Raw genomic sequence first — 25,809 nt, 5'->3', positions numbered from 1 at the left:
CAGAAAACATTCCCCTCTGAAATATCCGCTGAAAAAAGGTAGTGAAAATGAGGTGTGATATCCAGTCTTACCCAGTGCGCTTTCAATTTATTCTACGCCTCATTGCTACTACCCACGTACCAATATACTAACGCTCAAGATGATAAATTGCAGGCAAATTAAGGACTGTAAAGAATGTGCAGTAAACAATAATGGAAGAACAGCTCGTGCAATTGTTATTGGGTCCTGTAACCTTTAAAATCTCCAAACCCTTACTGATGCAGAGGACCAAGATTAAGATGGCTTTTATTTAAACAAAAACTCCTGTAATGCAGTAAGTTCTCAGATAAACATGTATGTAGGTCAGTGGCTTCCCCGCCCTTTCCGAAAAGTGTGCCACTTACCCAAAATACGGGAATCTCTCTCTGGTAGAGCTGCTGCGTCTTTTGAGAGGATGTATAATTAGATCCGGCACCCAAGGTTATAGTACTTATTTTGCTCTAATGGCTTCTCTATATTTTTTGTATCAGGATTTTTCCCTCTTCAGTGTCACATAAGAGCAGCCTTCAATACAGAAATAGGTTTTCTGGTGCTTAAAGCAACATTTTTGTGCCCCAAATTTTGTTTGTGAAACTCATGAAATGCCAGAGACATCATGGCTGTGCACAGACCATGTTACACTGCTTTGGCAAAAGCAGACTTTCTCCTCTTAAACATGCAGGATAACTGCAGCGCCTTTACAAGACTTCAACTGGGCATTCAGAAAGAGAGTGTGTTTCATCTATTTTAGACCTTCTTCCAAAAATACTGATTTCTATGTTTTGTCTAACTTTTTACTACTTAATGCTTCCTGTTGCAACTTCAGCCCGCTATATTATGCAACCATGAAGGTCAAAATTGGGCCAGAAGATGCAAATTGTCTGAAGAGAATAGATTGATTAATGACAAAGCGAGGAAGAGCAATAATAAGCACGGACAGCTTAGCCATCCTGTAGCACCCTGTGGGAACTGCAACATTTACGTTTGTCTTGGCGTGACTGCAATCCTGCAGCGCTACCGGGCCCCTCAATCCAAGAAATTTCAACAAAAATAAAAGCAAAATGAGATGGCCCGGGGGGGCTTATGCGATTCTCCCTGTGCAACATCTGTTCCTTTTCTCCTCCCCACAGCTTCTGCTCCCAGCCCTGATGCAGACGCTGGGCGCTGCACACATCCGTTCTGCTCGCGGGTTTTAAATAAAGCCGGAGATCCCAACTTGAGTTGTTCAAAACGAGCACGATGCTCATCTGCATACGCACGTGGCTGAATTTTAAGCATCAGCCATTTGTGCAAGCGCTGCTGTTTTAAGGAGCTGGGTTTAAAATGCGAGTGCACAAGGCAGGGCTGAAGCCAAGCGGGCACGGTGGCAGGCAGCCGAAGGGTGACCTCCCAAAGGTGGGCACAAAAGAGACGGGAGCAGCCAGTGGCATTCCTCCAGCCAGTACCAGGGCGTAGAGCTGTGCCGTGGGGCAGGACCTGGCATTTCTCCTTGCTGAGCCCGCACCTCTTTTAGGCTCTCACACCCTCACTTAGGCATTTAAGGAGTGCAGGAGAGCGGCATAAGCATATAACCGAATGCACGGCCTCCAAATTAGTTTCATCGCTGCCTACGCACTCAGCAGTCACATTCACCACTTCAGAAACACGACCGCGGGAGTGAGCTTTTCTTGCCCCAAACAAGAGCAGAGAATTATAAATTAAATATCACCGCTATATTTAGAAAATAAGCTCTCTTTCCACTGGAGTTGTAATTATGGAAGTGTCATAACAACTTGAGCTTCCCGGGATAAATACGTATTATCTGCAGCAAAAACATTTAAACGTGGCACGTCCTCACCTACATCAACGGCTGTGTCAAAAGGGTGTAGGTCAAAAACCCCCATCCCATGACAATCTGGTGTAAGCAAGCATGCAGTGTCAGTCACAGCTCTCATCCCCTAACTCTCCTATTCCCAGCCCCAGAAAATCCAGAGGTTTGGGGCAGGGGCTGATTGTTTGCGGTATGAAAAGTCAAGACAAGTTTTGTCCGTCAGAGATGAGCAGAGGATGCCGGATGGCCTTTGATCTCAGAGGTTTACACTCAACCTTTTATTTTTCCTTCCTGGATATTTACATCCTGCTGGCTCAGAAAACTGAGCAAGATGCACACAGCGACCTCCTGAAGGCAGGCTCCGATCCTTCTCCTGGACGAGCACCTGTGCCGCATTTTTTCTTTAATCCTAAATCCGGGGAGAATCTTCTACAACGATAAATCTCCCATTTAGCTCTCCCGGCACCTCAGCTTTGCTAAACCACAATTCCATGCAAAATGTATCAGTATTTCTAAGACATTGGCTGAAAAAGAAAGGATTAGTATTCCAAATACACAGACAAAATTAATCCCGAAGAAATTAAACAGAATCTGAAATGTGGCAGCTGCAAAATGTAGAGCACCGATGATCTGAATCGCAATCTGCCTTACTTGAACTTCGCTACGACTGCTGAAAAGCAGAATGGTTGTGTGCCATTTCTAAAATGCATACCTGGATCTCACAGCACAGATTTAGGGCTCGGTTCTTCACCGAAATGAAAACTACTTGGAAAACAAGACATGTTTATATGTAAATAACCACCAAAGAGGCAGCAGCAGTCATTTCTAAGATTTTCAGGCTTTTCACTTGTCTTTTTATACTCCTGTAATCTTTCATTCCTTTTCATCAATGTGAAATCCATTGCTTAGCTGAAAGTGAGCACATTTTTATTTGGCCGTAAGAGGCATCGCACACACTCGGAAAGCAAGGCACCAACACAAGTGGGGAACCCCTTTTAGACGAGGACAAAACCTTCAATCCAGGCTCTGCATCCCCTGACAGGGCAGGAGGACGTGTGGCTGCCTGCTGGGAGCTCTCTGGCGATATTATCTAAATTGTGACCACGTTTAAATTACTTAGGTATTATTCTGATTGTGAATAACTTGCTAAACATCACCTGCAGAGATTTTTTATTTAATTTATCCGCCAGAATGCACTGAGACATACCCAAAGTAGGCATTGCCTCTATGCAACAGGTACATTGACTCAACAGAAAGACCACATCGCATGGAGAAAGGCAGGCATGCTCATGACAATGGCAGTTGTAAGCCTGTAATACTTTCCTGATCCATTCTTGTTAAGCAAGGGATTACAATCCATTCACATCGCTGAGTTCTCCCAGCCACTTAGGCTAGTACAGCCAATACATATTTATTGAATTTCTTCAAGCAAACCCAGCAAAGCCCTCCAAATTTAAGCCCAAAGCATTAAAATCAGCTTTAAGTTTACTTTGGGGCTCTTTTAGATGCATTTTTTATATCTGCTCATTGGTAACACGGTAATCTGGAATAATTATGAGGGTTTACTGGCAAACTCACGGAGCATTCTCAGAAATGTCCAAAAAGATCTGAAAATGTTCCATTTTGATGTTAACTTGGGAAGTGTTCTTTGAAAAAAATACAACTTCAAACACTCAGTGAAGTCTAGCACGTACCTCTAACGTACTTGTAAAGTGTCCTTGGAGCTTCAGTGTTCAAATGCAGCACAGGCAAAGATTACAGCAGTAATTAATGCAATTTCTTTCAGAACTGGTGCCAGAGCTTCTTCTCTGTCCCTCAACAACGAGGAACCACAATGGACTGCAAAAGGCACCACTGGATAGGGCTCGCTGTACTGGCTTTTGACAGAAAAGCAGGGCTTTTTATTTGCTTACATATTACTTGTGGAACACCCAAGGCAGGATCTCTGCAGCTGCACGACATCTACAAACTACGGATCATTTAGAGAAATCAGTGTATCAAACTTGCAAACATCAGATTCTCTAATTTCAGGTATTTATTGTCAGTACGTGTTTTAAGCAAGTGTTTACTTTGCAATTCAGCAACTTAATCCCTAGCTTCAATATCGCAATAGAGATAGGAATAGTCAAAGGAATAGGTTTGAACGATCCAAATGATGTACAGCCCATACTTGCCCTACCCGTATGTTCAGAAAGGACATCCCACTTTCTCAGGAAGGAAATGGCATATGGAGCTAATCTATTCAACTGTCAGCTTTTTTCCACGTATAAACAAACAGAGGAAAGCCATCGCAGTCTTCAAATGTTAATAACGGGAGGAAGAGGGTAGAGGTCAGCTCTTTATTGCAAACTTCAAGTTCTACCTTAGGAAAAACAGATGTAATGGACCAAAATGTATTTCCCCCAAATAACTTAATTCTAAAACTGCAGTTACAAACAAACAAACAAAAAACACCAACCAACCAACAAAAACTTAATGTGTCTTTTCCAATTAAAGATTACTTATTATCTTCTTGAATTCCTAGTTAACCTCGGGAACTGGTTTTATACGCTACGTAGAAGTAGTACTACTCAAGTTATGTAAAAGGCTAAAAATATTTCAGCAAGTTCCCTCCAGTTCTGAAGTTTCTACGAGAAAAGTAGTATTCCCATAGATAAAATCACAGCATGCAAACCTATAGTTTGAAAACAGTTCATATTCACTTCTAAAGCACGGTACCTCCATGCTTGGGCAAACTTCACCTTTCACCAGCTTTTGCTTCCTTTAAATATCTAAAAATGTATGGATTTATGCTTTTAACCCCAAACGCTCCGGTAGTTTAAAACATTAATATGGACAAATCCAAACTCCAGCCACCCGGAGCAGCAGTACTGCTACGCGGAGACCCACGGGTGTGTTTCCTACCCAAGGTAAAATACCGAAGTCTTATTTTACGATAGAGGTCGGGGTCACTGCGGGCCGGGCAGCGAGACCCGTGCCATGAGAACAACTAGCGAAGCTTGACAAGCTGGCCGGGCTTCTCGTGAGAAGGGGTAGGGGCGCTTTGAAATTTTCCATTTTGCATTTAGTGGCTAAGCAGAAGCGGAGTAAAATAGGTGTTATTAAAACGCCATATGTAATATCATATGGTATTTTCTTAAATAGTTCAGCTTCTTAGCTGAAGAGGACGTGAAATGATAATTCAATGCAAAACAGGCTCTGACTCAGTAGCACACTGCTTTGTAATTATCAATTTTACATTTTTTTCCACGGTTCTGTTCAAGACTTTTAATAATTCAGTAACTTCCAGATAAAATTTAATACTAATTCTGCAGGTTTTGCATATAAAGAACTGGAGTGAACTGATGCACTGAGGAGCAGCAGAGGAGCTCGCTATTAAGAAGACGTTTTGCAGTTAAGAAAATGACTGGATGCATGGAGATGTCCTCCAACAGCTTTTAATAAGAACAAAAAAAAAAAGGTAACTTAAGCTTCCCTTACAGAACTGAAGTGTTCTGGTGGTTGGTTTGTTTTTACACATATGTACAAACACTCAAATGGGGATACACACACAACTTGCACCTAATAACTTTGAGAGTGTAATTAATGCTGCATTTCTTCAACACTTTGGGTTTATTCCCCTTAATTTTTATTGAGCCAACAGTGCTGAACTACAAGTGCCTTCACAAAAGCACTAGAAAAATACCCATCACGGTTTGCTTTCAGCAATGAGAAACTTTGAAAGAAGAATGTGACAGCACTGCAGCCAGACACTAATAATACTTCTTGGCTGCAACAGAATTTGAGATCTCTCATTTTCCCAGAAGGGGCCCTTATTTTCCTGGGTTGCCATGGAGATTTTCCAGTATAGCTGCTCGGGACCTGCAGCTCCCTTTGGCCAGCCCATAACGTGAAGGCTCGCAAGGTGCAGCGATGGCGCCTGCCCATGGGACAGGAGCAAAGCCAGTGCCCCAGCTGGGACACCACAGCACACGGGCACCACAGTGCTGGAAGGCGACAGAGGAAACAATTCCTCTGCCTTGCAGCTGAGATTAATGAACAGAGGAGCATCCTCGTTAACCTCTACACAGATGAAACTAAAGCACGTCCATTTATTCCTTTGTTTTCCTACCTACATGAGAGGGGTTGCATCACTTGCTATTGCTCCTGGATACGCTGAAATACGTACTGCAGAACTTCTTCAATTTATTCCAGCAAAGTTGCAGGCTGCTGCATTTGTCTTTGCCTCTGAAACACAGGGCCTGGTGCTCTTGAAGCATGCTGCGGAAGAGGAGCAGACCGCAGTCTGATTTACTGCCAGGTTTATACGCTCTTAAATGGGAACGCGAGGCACAGGCAGCAAAGGGCAGGTTGCCCTGGGTGCCACCGCCGTGTCCACTCTGCTACGTGCCAAGGCCCTGGGATCGACTCACCGCCCCGAATGAGAGGTCTGTGGTTTCCTGAAGCGGCTGTTCCGGGGGGGAGGACTCTGCTCTCAGGGGGGGACAGCAGAGAATGATTCTGCAACAGCTTCCGACAGCGATTCCCCGCATGAAGGAAACCTTATTTCCCCATAAAGTCCCCTTCTGATGGCAAAATGCAGCTCAAGCAAATTTACATCCCCGGGCCATACTTTCTCAACAGACAGCATTTTATTAAAAGAGGGAAAATTACAGCAGTAACTTCTCCAATATTTTCTGATGCCAAACTTTTAAATTTCTAAGTATGGCATGTAAGTCAAAATAATTATAATAATAAAAATAAAAATAAATAATAAAAACAACAAAAAGCCCCCAACAAGCTGTGTTTTTCTCCCTTTCATAATAAAGAGAAGCTATATGACACCAGCAGAGTCATTTAGAGAATATCTAATGATTTAAATCTGATTATATATTCCTAATGAAGTGTGCTGCACGTGCAGATCCTTGCAGCAGCGTGTCCTTGCATCAATCTGTCACACGACAGCAGAGCAGGCTGTTAAAGCAAATACCCTTTGGATGCAAACATGACGGGGCTCAGCAGAGACTGAAAATAAAAACCAACAAAGAAACCTGCTTCGCTTCCCTTTGCTGCCTATACTTCAAAGAAAAAAAGATGTCAAATCGGTTTGGTTGAAGTCGGCTGAAAGTGTGTATTTAGGTTTTTTGGGGTGTGCTTTAGTACTGCAAATCCTGCGCCGGCAGCACAATGAGAAGGGTGACGATGCCCGGCTGGGGTCCTGCATAGAAGTGCCCGAGCCCTGCTGCACAAAACGGTGCTGGTCCTGGGGTGACCAGCCCAGCACGCCGTGGGGACAAAGTGACACGCATGTGCCACGTCCCCACTGCCACCCCTAGCGTCACTCCCCAGGGGAAGCCACCGGTGGAGAGACCAGGGAACACCTCTGTACTTGTACAGTGATTGGTTTTGTAATTACACTAACGATCCCAACTAAATAAGTAGTAACGCTGAAAAAGAAATTAAAACTAAATAAATTTGAAAACATACTTTTCCTACTTTTTCACACTTTTTGGTTTAGACCAACTGGAAGCACTTCAGTGACAGTGCACAAGGCACAGAAGACAGGAACTGACCATCTGCTGGAGGAAAATTCCCTTTCCACCCAAAAAAGAAACCTGCTGGTGCTACCTGCTGAGACAGACACACATCTGACCTTCCCAGTCACAGGGTATAGCATATGGCATCGGGGAAAAAAATACCAAAGGAATACTAAAGGAAAGGGACTCGCCAGCACGGAAACAAACCTGTGTAGGCACAGCACTTGGGCACGCAGAGCCCCCAGCATTCAGTTTGTCTGAAAATTAAGGTTCTCACCTGCGAGCGAGACTGACAGCAGACAGATGCTCAAACACCACCAATCCTGGCAGTCAAGTTCAAATTTTCTAATATCTGAAAAAAATTTTATTTTGTACACAGGCCGAGGCACAGTACGTGCCCCTATCAGCAGGCATCACACGCACATTATGGCTGGGTTTCTGGGGAAGACGGACACCGTACAAGATTATCCTTGTGAATCGCCATCTGGAAGGTAGGTAGTCCCTAGTCTCAGTACTTTCTGATCCCACAGCCTAAAAGCAAGCAGAAATGAAAGCTTTGGCTTAACCAGACCTGTAAGGAAAGCAACAGTAATAGTTGTATTTGTTTTTTCATGTAATACATCTTATTTTGCATCACTGGAGGAGGCTGGCCAGAGCTGCTGCAATGAGTGTGTTCTCAGGACCTGCACAAGCGTGCGGCCCGACAGTGCCGAAATTTCCCCCAGAAACACCAGTCAGCAGGGATGCATACACTGAGAGATGGAAACAACGTGGTCACTGCTTCTGGGGAGATGACGTTTTCGCCTGGACTGTTACTCTGAACCCGCAAACAAGCCTTCCAATTCCAAAGAAGCACCAAAAAGGGTCAAAGGGCCGCTAACACGACACATGTGAGCAGTCCAAGGCAACGCCAGAGGGAAAAGGCGGGTGGTGAGCGCAGCCCTCCCCTCGTCTCCACGCACGCTCTCAGCCACCGACGTCCTCCTCTGGGGGCTTCTCTAGGCTCACATCAACTCCACCTTCTCCAGCAACGCAGCAAGCTCTTGCCTGCAGTTAACAGCACTGCTCAAGGATTAGCAGAAGGGCTTTTAAGGAAGGAAGGAGCTAAGCAGGAGTTTTACAACCTTTGTAGGTGTTTTCACTCTCCAGTCCCACCCCCGTAATCCAATTGCTTCATTTACTGCGTTTAAGCCCACAGAAGAAGGCAGAACCACCTCACCGGTTTCAGTCTTTGAAGAGACTGGGTTAAAGCAGTCAGAAAAATGCATTTGCAACATATGTAAACAGGGGAATGAAAAACTTGCAGTGGATGGGAGCAGATGGATGCCAGCTGGTTTCTGAGACACAGCTATAGCTGCGCATAGCTACGTGGACTCAGGAAGGCACGCCGAAGGAAAAGTTCAGCACTGAACACAGGACAGCCCTGTTCCCTTCTGGAAGGCTTGTGGCTCCTCTGGGACCTTAACAGGTACGAACACATCACATCTCAGGCTTAAAGCCAGCGTTCAAGTGGTGGTGGGAGAAAAACGGCAGAATGTGCAAGAACTCCCCACTGCAGCGTTAGCAGCTGAGGCCAAAGGGCTGCACTTTGCCATTGCTTATTCATGAATAAAGTCCTCAGAAGGCCTTCTGAACTTTTTTTTTTTTTTTTTTTTTTTTTTTTTTTTAAGGGGGTTGGACTTCAAAACTTGGCAGCGCAGTGTTTAATTAGCAGATAATTCTGAGCAGTGCATTTGAAGCAACGCAGTCAGGTTGAAAGCACCGCTCAAGATGGAAGGAAGAGGAACTGGCAGAGGCCCAGTAACTGGGAAAATACAATGAGAAATAAATCAAAAGATGATGAGACGTCTTCTCCAAAGTAGAAGCAGAGGCTTGCAGGCAGGACGGCGAGTTGTCTTGGAATATCTGACCGCAGCATGAAGCCCTGACGCTCCCCAGCCCGGTCGCAGGCAGACCTCACTCCATGCACCCACGCTGGCCATTTGTGCCACGCGCTATTAATGCACAGTATTAATACACAGCCCCCTTCTGCTGCTGCTCGGCTATGGACGACGTCAGCTAGCACTAAGTGCACAAGCATATGCTAAGGGGAGGCGGCATCACCCAACAGAAACAGGCTGGCAAGAGGCACCGCCTGATGGAAAATCCATCCATTGATTTTCCTAGGGGTTGCCCGATCGTGCAGGAATCTTGCTGTCACCGCTCCTGCTGTCCACAAATGAACAGCCCAAATAATACCTGCTTTCCAGAGACAGCTGGTGTCAACAACAGCATGCATTTACTGTCCTTTATTCTCCAGAATAAACTGATATTTTATTATTGAATGTGTTTTAAAATCGCCACTGGAATTCCCGATGGCATTACCGTTGATAAATACACGAGTATTTGCAATCCCTGACAAGGCACTGGTGAGCATTCAGATCCTTATCAATTCTTTTCTAGAACTGATATTAAGAAGAACTGTTACACTCAAGCACATTTATTAACAGAAAGGGGAAAAAAACCTCTATCTGATTAATAGTACAATAACAGTAATAATATAGAAACGTGCTCTTGGGAAATATCACAAGCAAGTGCTTCTCAGAGTATTTCCAGCAGATTTCGTTATAGCTCACAAAAAACATGATTTGGTAGGGATTTTTAAAAACACTTAAAGGATTTTTAAAACACTTATTTCTCTTCCTTACTCTGTATGTTGGATTTTGCATAAAGGAATGTTTTTCTTTATGGAAAAGGATTTAAAAAAAAAGTCACTGTTTGCCCACCAAACCTGAACAGCTTTCTTTAAAAGACAACACGCAGAAAATACAGACAAGGGTCTGATTTGGAGCCCTCTCGGAGTGAAATGCATAACCAGCTGTAGATTTGACCATTGTGTTTAGAGATGCCGGGCTATTTCATCCAAAAATATTTTTGGTGGAAAATGCCCACTGGTCAAATCTGGGTTGTTACCATGGGAATAGCTTTTTGGACCAAAACTGTATCCTGGACCCACGATCAAAGAGAATTATATTTCTATTTTGGAAATGAAGAAGTATGTTAATTTAAAAAAAGAACCCGGCATTTGTACAGGACACTCCGTTCCCAGTCTGCAAGCTTTATTTGCACGAGCACGGGAGCAGACAACAGCAAGAGCAGCGCCTGCAACCCAACACGGGGGAACGGGCTGGTGGGCACCACGCTGCCCTCGCTCCCCTTGGCTCCGAGCAGCACCCACCGAAATAACTGGGTAGCGAAGTTCCTCCCATTGCAAGACCCATTGCTTCCTAAAGTGCAAAATTCTTATTATTTTTAACAAAAAAAATCTTTTTTTTCTGCCCCAATGTTTATTATTGCATCCTCTGAAGTAATAAAGCTGGCAAGAGCTGCATGCCTGCCTGAGCCATCTGCTGCTGCCGAACCTGTCCTCCAGTTACTCGCTTACACCGCCTTTACTTCACTTCTTTCACATGGCACATTGAGGGCACAACAAAATAGGTTTGGGGTGAGAAGGAAGGACGGATGAGAAGCATGTCACACCACAGGGGCACCTCAGCAGCCACCCCTGGGGGGCTGTGGAGGTGCTGGGGTCCCTGCTCCAAGCCAGGCACCTGCACGGCTGCCCCCCGGGCAGGCATTGCATGGCACAGGAATAATTTGTTACTCCATATCCCCCCCACACCCTTCCTTTTGCTTCCCTGCAGAACAAACAGTACTTGCACACAGCCACCGCAGCCCTCAGGGCCCATTTCAGAAGATGCTTTTGCTTTTAATATGAAGAAGAACGTGAAGCTTTCGCTGAAAGTCTGATTTTATAGGTATCAAGCCAGGTTTTTATGGATCAGAATAGTGCACTCCCATTACTTCTTCTGACATAAAGAAAAAAAAAAGACTGCCAGTATGACACAGCTAATTAAACAGCAGCTTTTTAATAAGACAACTATAAAACTTGAAGACGAGCCGAGATTCCCTTAGGCTACAGCACCAAAAACACTTAATTTCAGTTTGTCAGATACAGAAAGCCTCCAAAGTTACTTAAATGACACTTCTAGCTTCAGAGAATACGAAACACAGCGGTCAACCTTCCTTCCTTTTGACAACCCATTCTGAAGAAACAGGTTTAAAAAAGCATCTCGGAAATCTTCAGTGTGAAAGCAGTGTAATATACACGTGCACAGGCACTACATGCCCAGATGCGCGCTCCTCCAGTCCATCACCTTGCAGCATTTGGGCAAATTTACCCTGACACGTCAGGACAGGAGGCACACACCATCTCCTGTATCTCCCTTCTGTAGTCCTGGACAGTGCACACATCTTCAAACATAGACACATTTGCTAAATTACATTATACAGACCAATTCTTTCTATTTTCCTTTCATTTACCTGTTTTGCAGTCAATGCAGAGCTGCATGAGACCCAGCGCCGCTGCCCCAGGGGATCCATCTTTTCAGATCACCTGAATGCTGCTGCCTGTCAAACTTCCTTCACAATACTTCAGCCAAAGAAAGGTTGAGATTATTTATAGACTAAATTCAGCGTGCTTGTATAGTCCCTCCCTGGCGATGGAAACCTTGATTTCTGAATATTTTGCTTGCGGCTTTAGCATGTGATAACTGCTCATGGATGGATTCAGTGGAATAACCCACGACGCTCTGGCCATGCTAAAACATTAAAATTTTCCTCCTGTGACTGGAAAAGGAGACTTTCGGGCTGATGGATGACTGGCTGAAGCCACAACAAACTCAAATCCTCTCTTTTTCCAGCCAAGCAGCCTACTGAGAGCCTGGCCACAGTGCACGTATTTCCACGCTGGGAAACAATGAAGGAAATCTACCTGTGATACAGGTACATGAAAAAAAGCCAGCAGTCCTCAGCCTCATCCACCAATCTTTGGGAAAAATAAGCCAGGTTTTTTATCTCCAAGTCAGAGTGTTTTAACCACTATTCCATTTTCAGCGTCCCAAAAACTGTCACTCACCAACCTCGGCGGGCCCGCAGGGATGTCTTGACTTCCCCACAGGTGGCCTTTACGGCCACGCAGACCTGCTACACCTCTGCATACCGTTCCCCCTAAGATGGAGATGCTGGCTTGTCCCTATTTCACACACCTTAAACAGCAAATAAATGGAGCTGTACACACAGCACACTGCAGTGATGGAGAGGAATGGAATGAGGCTACGTTTGCAAGCAGCTCTGCACTGTGTCTGAAGCAGATCCCTTCCTTTTCCATCACATCAGACGTTAGCGACAGAAACCTGCCCTGTGGCACGCATATTTTGTGCCTACGATCTTATTTTCCAGCTGAAGTCATTAATGTACAATTTAGTGCAAGTTAGCTGTCTCATAAAACATATCTTAGCCTTATCACAAGTAGCTCCAGAGCAATTCTCAAAAGAAATCATACACTGAATTCTTCTCCCTTTATACTTAAATGCACCACATACATTTCCTGAAAGGCCGCCAAAGAACCATAGTCATATTACTGGGGAAAAAAGAGACAGGGAAAAAATAATGGGATTGTAATTCATTTCTAGGCTCCAACTGATTTTGCACCCCTTTCACTATCTGAATTTTTTCTCTGTGTCATAGGACTAAGCTATATAAAGATTAAAATTAAAATAAAAAAGACAAATGAGATCGCTGGATAGCACAAAGCCACAACGCTAATTATCAACAGAAGTGATGGTAACTAAGCTTAGGTTAATTTCTGAATATTTCACCTACCCGTCTTGTCCTCTCTACTCTGCAGAAAAATACATGAACAACCAAACCCTGTAACATACACAATCAAAACACACTGGCTTGCCAGAAACCTTTTGTCCACGGGTCAAGTAGGTCAGCTCTAAAGGAAAGAGAAAGCATACTTGTGGGAGGAGAGCAAATAAAGTTATAAACATCCCATGAAACTGAACTCCACCATGTCTGAAGAAAAGGGTTCCAGCCATCACCTAAACTGCCATGAAAGCTTTAAAACTGTGGAAAAAGTTCAAGAAACAGCAAACAAAACTCCTCACTTTTCTGGACCTCACGGTCATCCCTTGTCTGCTCGGGTCAGTGAAAGAAAATGCACCCGTACAGCTACAGTAAGAAATGAAGACAGAAAGCTACCTTACAAGAAGTGGAATGAAGTATCAGGAATTATTACAGGTCAAAGTACAACAGGCAGTGAAATGCTATTTCCTGGTCAGGTCAATCTCTCAAACCCCTTCAGATCAGCCCAGAAGTTTTGCTGCCCATAACGGATTCAACAGGGAAATGAGTGACACAGTTATGAACACAGCAGGGTTGAAGGAAAGAGAAAAAACACTTTTGACAAAGCTACACAAAATCCCCAAGATATGCCACAAAACTCCAGTTTTATGGAAAACCTTTAGAGTTTTCATTGATTGACATCCTATAAACTTTTTTCTCTCTCTCACACAAAGGCACAAACAGAGCTTTGATTCTTCCAGGGAACCAACTAAAGGCACTAACTAAAAATAAACAGATCAGCTTAAGCATCTCCTTTAAAAAAAATATTCTTATTTCACAGCATGCTAATTAATATAACAGAACCAATATTTTCATATCAAGATTAAGAACAGTTCATTTTCAGCATTTTTCTCAACAGCAGATCAATTTAAGATGCAATTACCACCAATGCAATTATCTGGCAATTTGCTCACTAAATGACTTTCAAATATGTGTTACTGAGATAAGGCAATGCCTTCCTTAAAGTGACTTTGAGCTGGTGAAAGAAGAACCTGCAGGGAATATTTTCTAAATGATGTACATCTTCAATAATAAAACAAAACTCTTGCTTCAGGAGTAACATATAGGCACACAAACAAAATGTACAGCTTTGTGGAATAAAGAGGAGGGGATCACAGGGAATAATATTGTGATACAAAATGCATCTAAAGGATTTTCCTCAAAAACCATAAAACTGAATTCAAAATATTGACATCACCATATGTCTAACCACATGATGCAGGTGACAAACCACTAGGAGGTGAATCACTTATTTCTGCCCTTTACTTTTTCTGCTCTAACTACTTACTGTTTTTTCACAACAGTCTTTCTCAAGGAGCTGCACTAGCATCTCGACAACACAAATGAAAGAAAAGCCATTTTTCAATGACCTGGAAAAAGGACAGACAGGGAGGTGACAAAATCTGCAGATTTAAAGTTACTTGGTCTGGTCAAACTTTACATTTCCAGTTAGAAAGATATGACACAACCCAATTATGCTCTATGTAAGCTAGTAAAACATGGGAAAATGCTTCCTGTGCACCCTGCTGGTCATCTCTGAACTCACCAGACGGCAAAGATCTCAAGAAAATCTCACTGCCCCTGAAAAGGGTCGAAGAGAATTCAAACCTCAGGAGAAAGCCTGGAAGAACTGGAGCTTTGAGCAGCTTCTGCACCTCTCCAAAGCAGAAGCCTTTGGCTCAGCTCTGGGGACCAAATCACAGCACCTGGGGACACCCATCACTGATGGCCTGCCTGAAACCAGAACAATTCTGGCAAATTACCCGTGCAAGCAAGCATGAGTGCCCCAGGCAGCTGCTGCCCCATGCTGCCTAGACTGGAGAGGGATTTCCCACTGAAACACAGAGGTTCGGTGCTCTGTTAAATGGTGTACCACAACCAAGGGGGTCACGTGCCTTGGCTCCTGACCACCGACTCTGCCTCCTCACCTAGCAGCACTGCCAACGAAGCACGTCTCTGCACAAAAGAGGCCAAAGAAGCTCCTCTAGTGGCTCGCTCATCATTAGCTTTTCTCAACCAGCACAATTCCCCCAGCAGAATATAATACCGAGCTTATCTGCGTATCTGTGCAGCTTCCCAACCTTCTCCTTTCACTAATACCTAAATCCAAACAAATTCTGTGTTAATACTTGAGGCTTGCAGAGGTTCCTCCTTCTGTTCTGCAGAGAGAAACCCTTCCCTGCTTCAGCTGAAAGACTGAAGAAAATCATTAACAATCCATGACTTTTAACAGTCTGTGACTTTTAATCAGTGCATGCTTATTCAGATATGCAAAACACATTTCTAAAACCACAAAAGCAGACATACCGTAAGACTAACTGCACCAGCTTGACCAAAACTGACTACTTACTTTTCAAGACAAAATTCAAAACAGACCAAAACTTTGCATTAGCCGTTGACAAATGTATCTCACTTCCTTTACAAATTGTTCCTGGTTTAGTGAGGTAGGAATAGCTCTATTTTTAATATAAATACTACCAAGATGGGACGGCTCAGGAAGATGAGCTCTTTCTAAAGGACAGGAGGTGGTGACTGCCCAGTATTCAAACACATTATTTTCTGATCCCCTGAAATAAGGATTTACTTTAGTTTCTTTAAGAATTGTGAACTATGGACTCTGACGATGTTTTTACCAACGGTTTTACTTCAGGAAATCAAGTATACTGATCAGATTTACATTAAAGGAAAACAACTCTTTCCAGGTGTAAATAAAGCTCCCGCTTTGCTTTACAGTCTGCTAGAGGCACTAATATTTTGAGCATTACTTACACGTAAAATTTTGCTTTTTGCTGAATCAACAGAATAGGTTTTGATTTTTCGTAGTACGGCAGCTCACTTGGCTAAAAATAGAAGCATAACAGTACAGCCACTTTATGAAAATTAATTTAAAGTATAATTCAATGTGCAACTACAGACAGAGGATGTTTTAAAGCTATGCATTCCCACAGAACAGCACGAACATCTGCAGTGATCAGCTATGCTGTTCTGTCAGTACAAACTCTCAACATATACAATAAAGATTTTCGTAGATTGGTCATCATAATAATGAACATGTTAATCAAATTGATAATAAAAGCTTGCAGGATCTCCTGTTTTGTAATATCATTGTATGCACCTGAGTGCAGCTGGAGTTGCACATAGATGTGAATTCCCTCTAATAAGACATTCAGAGGATTAATTTTTTTTTCTTTTTTCCTTATTTCACAGCTACGAAGGATTTTAGCTTCAGTGCTGGGTGAGAAAGGATAGCTTTGGCTGAGAAGGCCCTTTGGGCAAGGCTGAGCTCCGGGCCGGTGGGATGGGTGCCCATGCTGCTGGCTCTCTGAGCAGGGGTGCTGCAGCTTCACTGGGCCCCTTCTCCAGCACTGTTCAACACTCCCACGACGAAATTTTTGTCCAACCATACAACCAGTTCCAACTTTTCTTGCTGCAACTTGCACCCACTGCCTCCTGTCCCCGAGCTGGGCAGTTCAGGGAAGAGCCTGACTTGGTCTTCTCCACTGCTGCCTTCAGGTAGCTGAAGATTGCACTGCAGGCCTACCAAGTGGCCATCTCCCCCTGAGGCCTCACAGCCTTGCACTGGGCTTTGGCCAACAGCAGGAGGCTCCCCATGCTTTCCCCGTTCCCTGCAGGGCAGCCCTGAACCCGGGCCGCCTGCCAGCCCGCTGAGCGTGCACTTCATCCCACCATGCTGGTCACCGACAGAGATGTTACACGTGAATACATGGCTGAATATCATCCAGCAGAAAATGATGTATAAAGAACTTTGCTCCCTTGTTTGTTCAGATTAAATGAGGAACAGCTGCTGTGCAAACGTGACTTCAGTTTGCTCTCTGCTAGAGCGTGGTAGCAGTCATTTCATTCTGATCCCATGGGGCCGTAATGATAAGGAGATATCACATCACACAAAAGTATGAATGATCTCCTGAAAGGCCCATCCTCCTTCTGACGTGCAAAGCATGCCAAGTTTCACTACCTGCCTTCCGCAAGCTTCCACAGATGTTAACTTATTTGGCAGTTTTCTTCATGACAGAATAAATAATTTTTTAAGGGTCGTGGCCAACATAAACAGGAAAAAAGCTCTGTGTTCAAAGGTCACGCTGTGCACGCCTTCTATGTTTTTGATGTACAAAGGATGTTTGTGAGGATGTTTCGTATGTATACAGAATACAAAATCAGGAGGACATTAACTAACATCCAACTCGTCCACTGCATCTTAGAGAAACAACAAAAATTGCTTCCTGATGCATATAAAACGCTCTAAGAGCTGCAGTTATTTCAGCAGACTTCAATTGCTAGCGTTTTGACCATTTGCCACAAGCACTCAAGAGAGACAAACTCACAAATGTCACTACATCTCAATTCAGCAGCAAAACAGCTCAACTCAGACATTCACTGACAGGCATGCAACTGTATTTATTTCCATCACACTGGCTGCCCTCCTGCATTTCTAGATTTTTTGGCTCACCTCTACCCCCCAAATAGGGGAGAAAAAGGTTGAAATGGGTTTACACGTGCCTCCCAAAGGCTTCTCTTAAGCATTCTTTTCCACCTGAAATAAATTAATTGCATCTACTGACAAGATTTCAAGTCCCAAAAGAAGCATTACAGGCGTTTTTAAAATTGACCACAGAAAACTCAAGGGTGGCAAGGCGCTCTGGAGATCAGCTGCTCCCATCTTCTTTTGAAAGCATGGCCTTAGGCTACATCTTCCCACAAGTATTTCTTACATGTATTTAGAATAGAAATTATGACAATGACTTTTACCCCGTGCACATTCAGGAACTACCTTGTGTGCATGAGTGAGGAGCACCGGTGTGGAAGGACTCGCTGCACACCCAGCTGGGGATAACTGTGCAGATAAGCTCTGATGATAACAGAGGGTGGCACTACACCAGACCAGCCCTCAGCAGTTACACAGCTGTCTCATGGGCCTGCCTTCCACGTGCCTTCACCTCGCCTTCAGAACAGCTGCTGTGCCTTAAAAGCAGTGAGAACTGCTTTGTGGGACATTTATAAGGCTGTCCTCTAGGCCTGTGTAATACCCAGGCACTTTTCTACATGGTTTGTCCTGAAGCAGCACGTGAGGACATTAGGGAATGCCTCTTCACCTGGATTTCCAGGCCTGTCCACACTGCTGGACAGGGCAGGGACTCGGAGGTAGCACCACGAAAGCACCACACAGCACCACGGGTCACACGCAGACAGTGGTGGTTGATGTTCCTCTGCTAATCCTATTCCATCTAACCCCACTGGAGCCAAAGCAAGAAGAGACCATCCTAATTCCAAAGAGAGTAACATTTTGCCCTGAAAGTTTATATAACTTAATTGAGTCATTTCTCTAACATCTGGGCCTAAATGAAACAATGAAAAATAGCAGATGCAATGCAGGCGGCTTGCAATGTCATTTAAAATACTCAGCTGGTACAGTTTTCACCATAAATGCATAAGCTGGCCCTAAGTCCGTCATCTTAGCCTACTAAAATTTCACAAGAAATCACCCTGCAGCATGTTTCTCGGCCTCAGATGACCGCAGTCCCCAAACAGTCATTTATTATCCATTCCCAGCACAACGGAGTACAGCAGTTTCACAAGAGAGTTTTAACCATCTTTATAGTTCAGTCAGATGTCATACTCAGTAAGTCAAGTCAACTAAACGCCAGAAAAAATAAATGAAAGGCTTTTCCACCTTTACTCGGCAGCTATCATTTGTACTTTAAAACACACCTTTCCTACTGCCTAAGCCATGTTTGCAGAAAATAGAAGCCCCAAGAGCCTGAGGCCCACCTTAGCAGACTGATTCTCCTCAGAAGCCTGCCACTGGAGTTCTGAAGAAAGACTCAGCCACCTGAAATCGGCTGCCACCGTAAAACACAGTGAGATAGGAGACACTTTACCTTACGCTGTTCTTCTCTACTGCTTCCCCACGTATCATCAGCCTTCACACCTTCAGTCACTTTTATTGACCAGTTACACCAGAAAATAACACCGAGACTTTATGGTTTTGACTGCAGAGCAACAGATGGGAGACAGGTTTGGGATGTAACGGTGGAAGAGAAACAAACAGAAAATACAGAAGCCACAAATTGAACCGTTCAGCTGTTAAGGAGGGAAATCCTGCAGGCTGAAGCGGTCTGGTGGCTGGGATCACTCAGTCCTCGCCATGCACCTCCACCTCAGCTGGCATCTGCCACCTGCCTACAGGCTTGTCCCTGCTGTGCGCAACCAACAGGCCCTTACAGACCCTTCATGCTGTCCGTCAGACATTCACGCTGGCATTGCAACCTTCCAAAAGCCAACTCAAGCAAAAGAAAAAGAATCCTGAAACTGCTGAGCACAGTCCTCTACCCTGCTGCCAGATCCTGAGAAAGTTCTGTGAACTCCTCATGAATAACTCCTCCGTACCAACGAACACTGCTGGATTCATTTAGGAAACAAAAAGCGTATTATAAGAAAATATGCTGCTCACAATTCTGGTGTAATATCCTCAAACAACAGTGTAATGTCAAAAATGGCATTTTGCTTTCTCTAACTTGAACAGCAAAATTTCTGGCTCTCTATAAACAACCAGAATTTTCAGGTTTTCTTCTACTGCAGAAGACCCATCATTTCAAGACAATTTTATTACAAAATAAGATGTCTAAAGCGCTTTTAATGACTTTGTTCTATTCTTCCATTTTAATTATTGTCTCAAAACCCCTTGTACGATTAGAAAATTTGTACAACCGCATACAGCGTACAAACACACAGAGAACTTGTGCCTGCAGCAAACCGCCGTTCGGTTACGAAATGTCACAATGTTCATTTAGAGCTGTCTAAACTCATGAACATGAAAAGAAATCGTAGCATCTCTGCCACTGCAGTTTTTGCTTCTTCTGGAATAAAATGAACGAACCTAAGAGAAACTTTTTCAGTTTCTGGGAAGACGGTGTTCGTGCGTTCTTGCTGCTGCCAGCCTCCTGCCACCTCTCCCCCAGCGATGGCCCTGCCACCATCAGCTTAGCTGGGACCAGAGGCACACCTGAGGCTGTATTATCCATACTACTCCTTGGACTTGGGGTTTATGCACTTACTTAATAGCACATCACCAAACACATACAAAACACTGCAATATTCTTTAAAAATATGGCTATTTCCCTGTTGATAGCCCCATTCCTTCTGTTCTTTAGTAGGTATTGTGGAGGATGCACAGTGAGTACAGAAGTGCAGTGTAGTACAAGACAGTCATCTTTAGGAAAGTTTTTTCTTAATTTCCTCAATATTTACGTAGCATTAAGATCACCTACTTAAAAGAAAATCAGTGTACATACACTATATTTACGAGCCATGCAACAATTTCCATTTGTTACATGTAAACATAATTTTCATAGCATTTTGGAGTTCTCTGCAATAGAGATGCATTTCCTTTAAAAAATAAAAAATAATAAAAAAAAACATAAAGGTATTTACATTATTATTTTTTCCTCCAAATATATGATTCAGATCAGATATTAATGAAAGGTCAATGCTTACATTTTGGCCTGCAGTCTCTGAGATCAAACATGTAGAACTGCAGTGCTTTAAAACTTACACTATAATTGGGAATTGAGGTTCCAAAAACAGCAATACAAAAGTAAATTCATTTTCATCCTTAACTTGAAACCTCAGCATCACATGAATATGGATTTTGCATTTTATTTATATAATCACAAGTTTGTAAGGTGCCTTGGGACCTTTGAAGAAGGCACAGAATAAATGAAAATCATTTTAATTAAAAGCAAATTAAAGGGCCTCCTAATCCAAGCAGCAGTAGCAAACCCATGGAGACTTTTTAGAATATGGATCCTTGAAATTACATTGCTTATAACCCTCCCTAATTCCAGTTTCCTTCCCTCACTTCCCCCCAGCGGAGGCTCTGAATCTGTAGGAGATCAGGTTTATTATGAAAATTCTGTTCTAGTTTCTAAAAAAAGATTTTGCTCTAGTTTCTGAGTGGCCAGAAGCATCAGCATCCACATGGAGCAAATAAAAACAAAGAAATGAAAAAGGGAATGTTTTTCTCACTACAGGGAGAAAAGCTAAAATCCCGTCTTATGCTTTTAAAAAGTCATTTCAACACTGTTGAAAAACAATGGAGTTCCCTTCCTTGAGAGGCTTTTTAAACACAGCTCAAACCCAAAACAAACCAAACAACATGCTAAAATGCTATCACAGAAATGGTTTCATACTAGAAATCTTACAAGTTGGAAGAATGTTTAGAAGTAAATTAGACATTATAATTGTAATCTTTGCTGTTCTTACAGCAGGAAGACATTACCCATTAAATAAGTCTCACAGGTCTCTCGCCACCTGTCCCTGGTTCACCATTACTTGTTCTGGTAAATAAAAGAATGAATTTATAAATACTGCTAAAAATGAACAGAAATCTAAAATCAGCAATATAATCTTCATTTCTATCTGAAAGACATTTTTGCATGTATTTATCTCATTAAGCTATTACATGCCTCCATTAAGAGAGGAAAATAAATCCCAACCTTGATGAAAAAAATCCAAAACAACTGAACAAGAGAACAAAAAACGAAAGTGGGCAAGATGCCTAGAGAAACACTGCTTTGATTCCGACACATGGGAATAAGTGGAAAAAATATTCAGCTAACTCTTTTTTCATCAAAACATCTCCCATCTCGTGTGCAAATTCCAACAGCTGAGAAAGCATCCTACTCAGTCTCCCCAAACTGGTGTCAGCATGTTTTATGTAAATACTAGTTAACAAGGGATGTGTGTTTGCAGCAAACATTTTAGGGTTCTACTTTGTAGGTTCTGGATTTACCCCCGGTGTTGGAGGGAAAATGGTAACACTGGAGAACATAACAGGAGATACACACAGAGGGCACAAGAGAGTCTCCATTTTTTAAGTTGACAAGAAGACACATTTGTCATTGAAGGCGTTTAAGTAGTTATTTAACAAATGAACAGGAGGAAGATTTGATGACTAAGCTTTGCATCAACATGCAGCAGTGTACGTCTTGAAAACAGTTTTATTCTGCAGCGTCCAGAAATAAGGCTGGGGTTTGATAACAGACTCTGTCTGAAACGATTACTGAGACCAAGATAATTCCCCCCGGGGCAATCAGAGAAGTGTCAAATGAAGTACAAATCTGACAAACTAAGCTGTACAAGAGTACGCTCTCAAACAGGGAAATCAACGGGAAGCAACAAATTGAAGTCATCGCCAGGGGTTATCAGGCAACACCAAACTCCTACTCCAAGGGCAGTGTTGGCTATGGCTCCTCGCAGCACTGCCAAAGGAAAGGGCAGCTCCTTCTGAGCCGTCCATGCTTCTATGGAGACACGGATCTCTGAAGCAAGTTTCATACTGATTCAATAGTAAAAATGCTATTATTCTTAGCGCTCAGTTTCTTTTCTTTTCTATTTTTTTGGGCATCTTAGATATGACCACCAGTTGGGATGTGATCACCAGTTGTGATGCGGCCACCCTATGGCTCCTTTCCAAAGTTATGCTGAAAGGAAGCACAGCTCACACCACAGGGAAAACAGGCATGCAGCATGTGGATGAATGCAGAGAGCAATAAAAACAATGTCCATGATAAACATAAAAAAGGAGGCTTGAGACACACTGGGAAATAAGACAGTTCTTTTGAACATCACACCGAGGTTCAGGGGATATGGATTAATTTTCTGGGTTCACCAGCTTATTTTTATGGTTACACTCGAGCTTTAGTTTGGGCAGAAAACTAGCCTGAGAATTACTGCAGCCACCCCGCAACACACCACCACTTGCCTTGGCACAACCATTTGCTATAAACCAGCCTAAGAAACTATCCAGTTTAAAAATAAACAAAATACTAAAGCAAGATCCTTCCAGAAGGAAGCATTTCCCTGATCTGATTTACAGCCACAGATAACATTATACATCATCAGTAAATGGCAGCTCAGAGACATGAAAGCAACCAAGGAGAGGCAGAAACCTGTAACAACCTCCTGCTGGAAGATGACATCCATAGGACCTTAACAGCCTTCATTCACAATGACAAAACAAGAATACCACCAGTTCATTAATTTCAGCCTTTGTCTGTCCTCTCTATTTGGTTTATAACTTTTCCTGTCCAAACCCTCCTTCACATAATGGCTTCCTGGAGGCAAAAGCAAAGACAAACAGCCCAGAGAGAGCGACCCATCTGAGTGAAGCAAATCCTCAGCCGAGCCATGGCAACGTAGGCTCTGCTCACAGGTCCTGTAGTCGTCTCCACATAACACTTAAGTAAATTGTGAACCACTTGCACAGACTGCAGGAGAGTTACTTCCAGTGGCAGAAACCACCGTGCAAGCAGAGACCTTAGCCCCGTTCCCATCCAGAAGGACGTCACCAGCTCTGCTGCAATGGGTGCTCCTGGAAGCAGAGTCCACGCTGCCAGATCACTGATAAGAGTGAACAAGTTACTTCCTTCCATTCGCTCTTCTATAACCCATTTCATTCAACTCTACTTCACGTACTTGACAGACTGCATTAATTATTGTTTAAAGAATATACTTTTCCATCAACCGGAGTGCCTCAGAAAAACTATTCCAAATACAATGGCACAAGTCAGCGGATGGTAATTTCTGTTTTTATTCCTCTCTGAATTCTAGCAGCTTGAAAGAAAGGTAACTCCCAGGTAAGTACAACAGAAAGAGAAACAAGAGCATTGCTTACTGAGGCATGAAGTTTTATCACAACAGGATTCTCGCAATCACACACCTCAATAATGGGGAGCATTTAAATATCACCTTAATCTTCATTTTAGCACAGCCTTGCCTTAGACCTAGCAATTCCAAAAATGTGCTTTGATACTAAGTTAAACTATAGCCTTTTTTTATTTTGAGTTTAAGAACAAACATGATGAAAACAGTTTCTCTACAGTTTGCAGAGAAGAAACTACAGTTTGGCAGAAGAAACTTCCAGCTTCAAATGCAGACCTGCCTGGAGAGGACCCTTCCCTGGGGCCATGTAGGTGCACAGGAAGGAGGACAGCACCCACCACAGAGACTTGCAGGAATACTTTAAAGAGCAGAAGATGGTTTTGGGCATGTTTTTTGTCACACTGAGGGGATAAATAAAAGCTATTGCCCTCAGGGAGCATTTCATGTTTGCATTTATACAGAGATTCCTTGATTTAAATACTCTGGATATGTCCTACGGGGACTTGACCTTTCTGCTTGGATGCTGCCATCCTAAGACTATCTTGCAGAAACTCAGCATCGCTACTTCCTTATCATAGGTGATGAAAAACAAAAACTAGTTTAAGTTTGAGCTATTTCAGCTATTCTTCCATACAATTATCCAAAGAGAAATGGTGAACTTTGTTCCTCCTTAAGTCACTATTTCTACTGGCTCCAGAAGCACGTCAGATGTTCGTGTTTGAAGCTTGGATAAACAATCAGAAATCCAGATGCAAAACAAAAACTACCAGTGGGAGAGTGAAATGAAAATAGGGAAACCTCCTTTCGACAATGGGAGATTTCACATGGAGCTTTACTATCTTCTTATGTTTATAAGAAGAGGACGGAGTTGTACAACTTCAGGGTGAAACAGATAACAAGTACCTAGCTCAGGGCTGAGGACAGTGACAGGCACTGGGACTCCCCTAGAGTCCCATAACTTCCAACGTGTACTTTGCACACACATTTCTTCAGAGTGAAGTCTACACATGACAGGGTTTTTTTTTGTTTATTTGTTTTAAAGTCAAGAGGTCTCATAATTGCATCAGTCTACAAAGCTTTTGTGAAAGCCTGTGAACACACTAAATGCATTCCACACTTGTTAAAGAGGGTGGGGGTTCAAGGTGAAAGACTAAAAGGCTCTGCAGGGACTCTTCTCACACCATACTCTCTTTCACTCCTTAAGTAGTCGACTCATTTGCTCTTCTCTCCACTTGCTCCGAGGCTGAAGCCACAGAAGGAACCGAGACGGTGCTGGGACCTGGCAGGCAGGCCCACAAGCCAGCCACAACGACGGGAACTGCCCCAAAACAGAGGGGTCCCACCGACGCCTGGCCATGGTCACTGTGGGGCTGCGGCACAGCATCACTGTGCGTTCCTCTGCTGCATCTCTCCAGGGAGCACAAAAAATCCCCATAACTATGATTCCCATGGAGATCTGTTTCAGAGGGGACAGAAATAGACAGGGTCCGGGGTTAACCTCTTACTGTTTTCATCCTTCCACACAAAATCAGGGCGCATGAGCTCAGAGCTACGCTCAGTTCGGCAGCTTCTCACCAGCTGAACCACACCGGCAGAAAAAAGGGAAACACTCAGAACCATGCCCCAGGGACTTCAGAAATGACATGATGGCACCAGCACTGCAAGCTGAGGACAATTACCAAGTCAAACTCCTCTAATCATTACAATTCGTTTAAAATCTTTTTAAGACAATATGCAAAACGTCTGAGTCACTTTTACTGATGGCAGTAAATACATCTGTGCATTTAATGAAGGCACAGCAGTGGTGAGATTTCTCTCTCTTCATTCCTCCTGCATTTACTGTGAAGGCCAGGACCTCTCTGTAGCTCTTCTTCTGCAAAGCCTACGTTTGCCAACAAGATTTCTTCAGTTCTGTGGCAAATTATGTACGTGATCACGAAGAAGGATTTTGTCATTTCCTATGTGACAGCTATCCTTGTTCCTCTAACAGAGGAGCAACACAGGTATCTCTTTGTAACCACAGATGATCACTTCATGCTTTAGTAGAAATATTTA

General features: G+C 43.3%; 1 protein-coding gene across 5 annotated transcripts in view; it reads right to left on the bottom strand.

The window, feature by feature from the left end:
• PTPRE (protein tyrosine phosphatase receptor type E) overlaps window positions 1-25,809 on the bottom strand; it is a 91,643-nt gene that overhangs the window by 52,415 nt on the left and 13,419 nt on the right. The window contains exon 2 of one of the 5 annotated variants that reach the window (XM_035329857.1): window positions 14,363-14,444. The exons of 3 other annotated variants lie outside the window; for them this stretch is intronic. Coding sequence is in view for 1 of the 2 variants with exons in the window: in XM_035329855.1 (XP_035185746.1) it covers window positions 18,972-19,009 (38 nt within the window). In the remaining variant the exon portion in view is untranslated. Of the gene's footprint in view, window positions 1-14,362; window positions 14,445-18,971; window positions 19,093-25,809 lie in introns of those variants that run through there. One more of the 5 variants, XM_035329855.1, reaches the window with a different exon arrangement.

This window comes from Oxyura jamaicensis, chromosome 6 (genome assembly GCF_011077185.1).
Source record: "Oxyura jamaicensis isolate SHBP4307 breed ruddy duck chromosome 6, BPBGC_Ojam_1.0, whole genome shotgun sequence".
In the NCBI taxonomy this organism is placed as follows: Eukaryota; Metazoa; Chordata; class Aves; order Anseriformes; family Anatidae; genus Oxyura; species Oxyura jamaicensis.
Note: the sequence above shows the minus strand (reverse complement) of the source record. Positions and strands in the feature narration are given on the sequence as shown.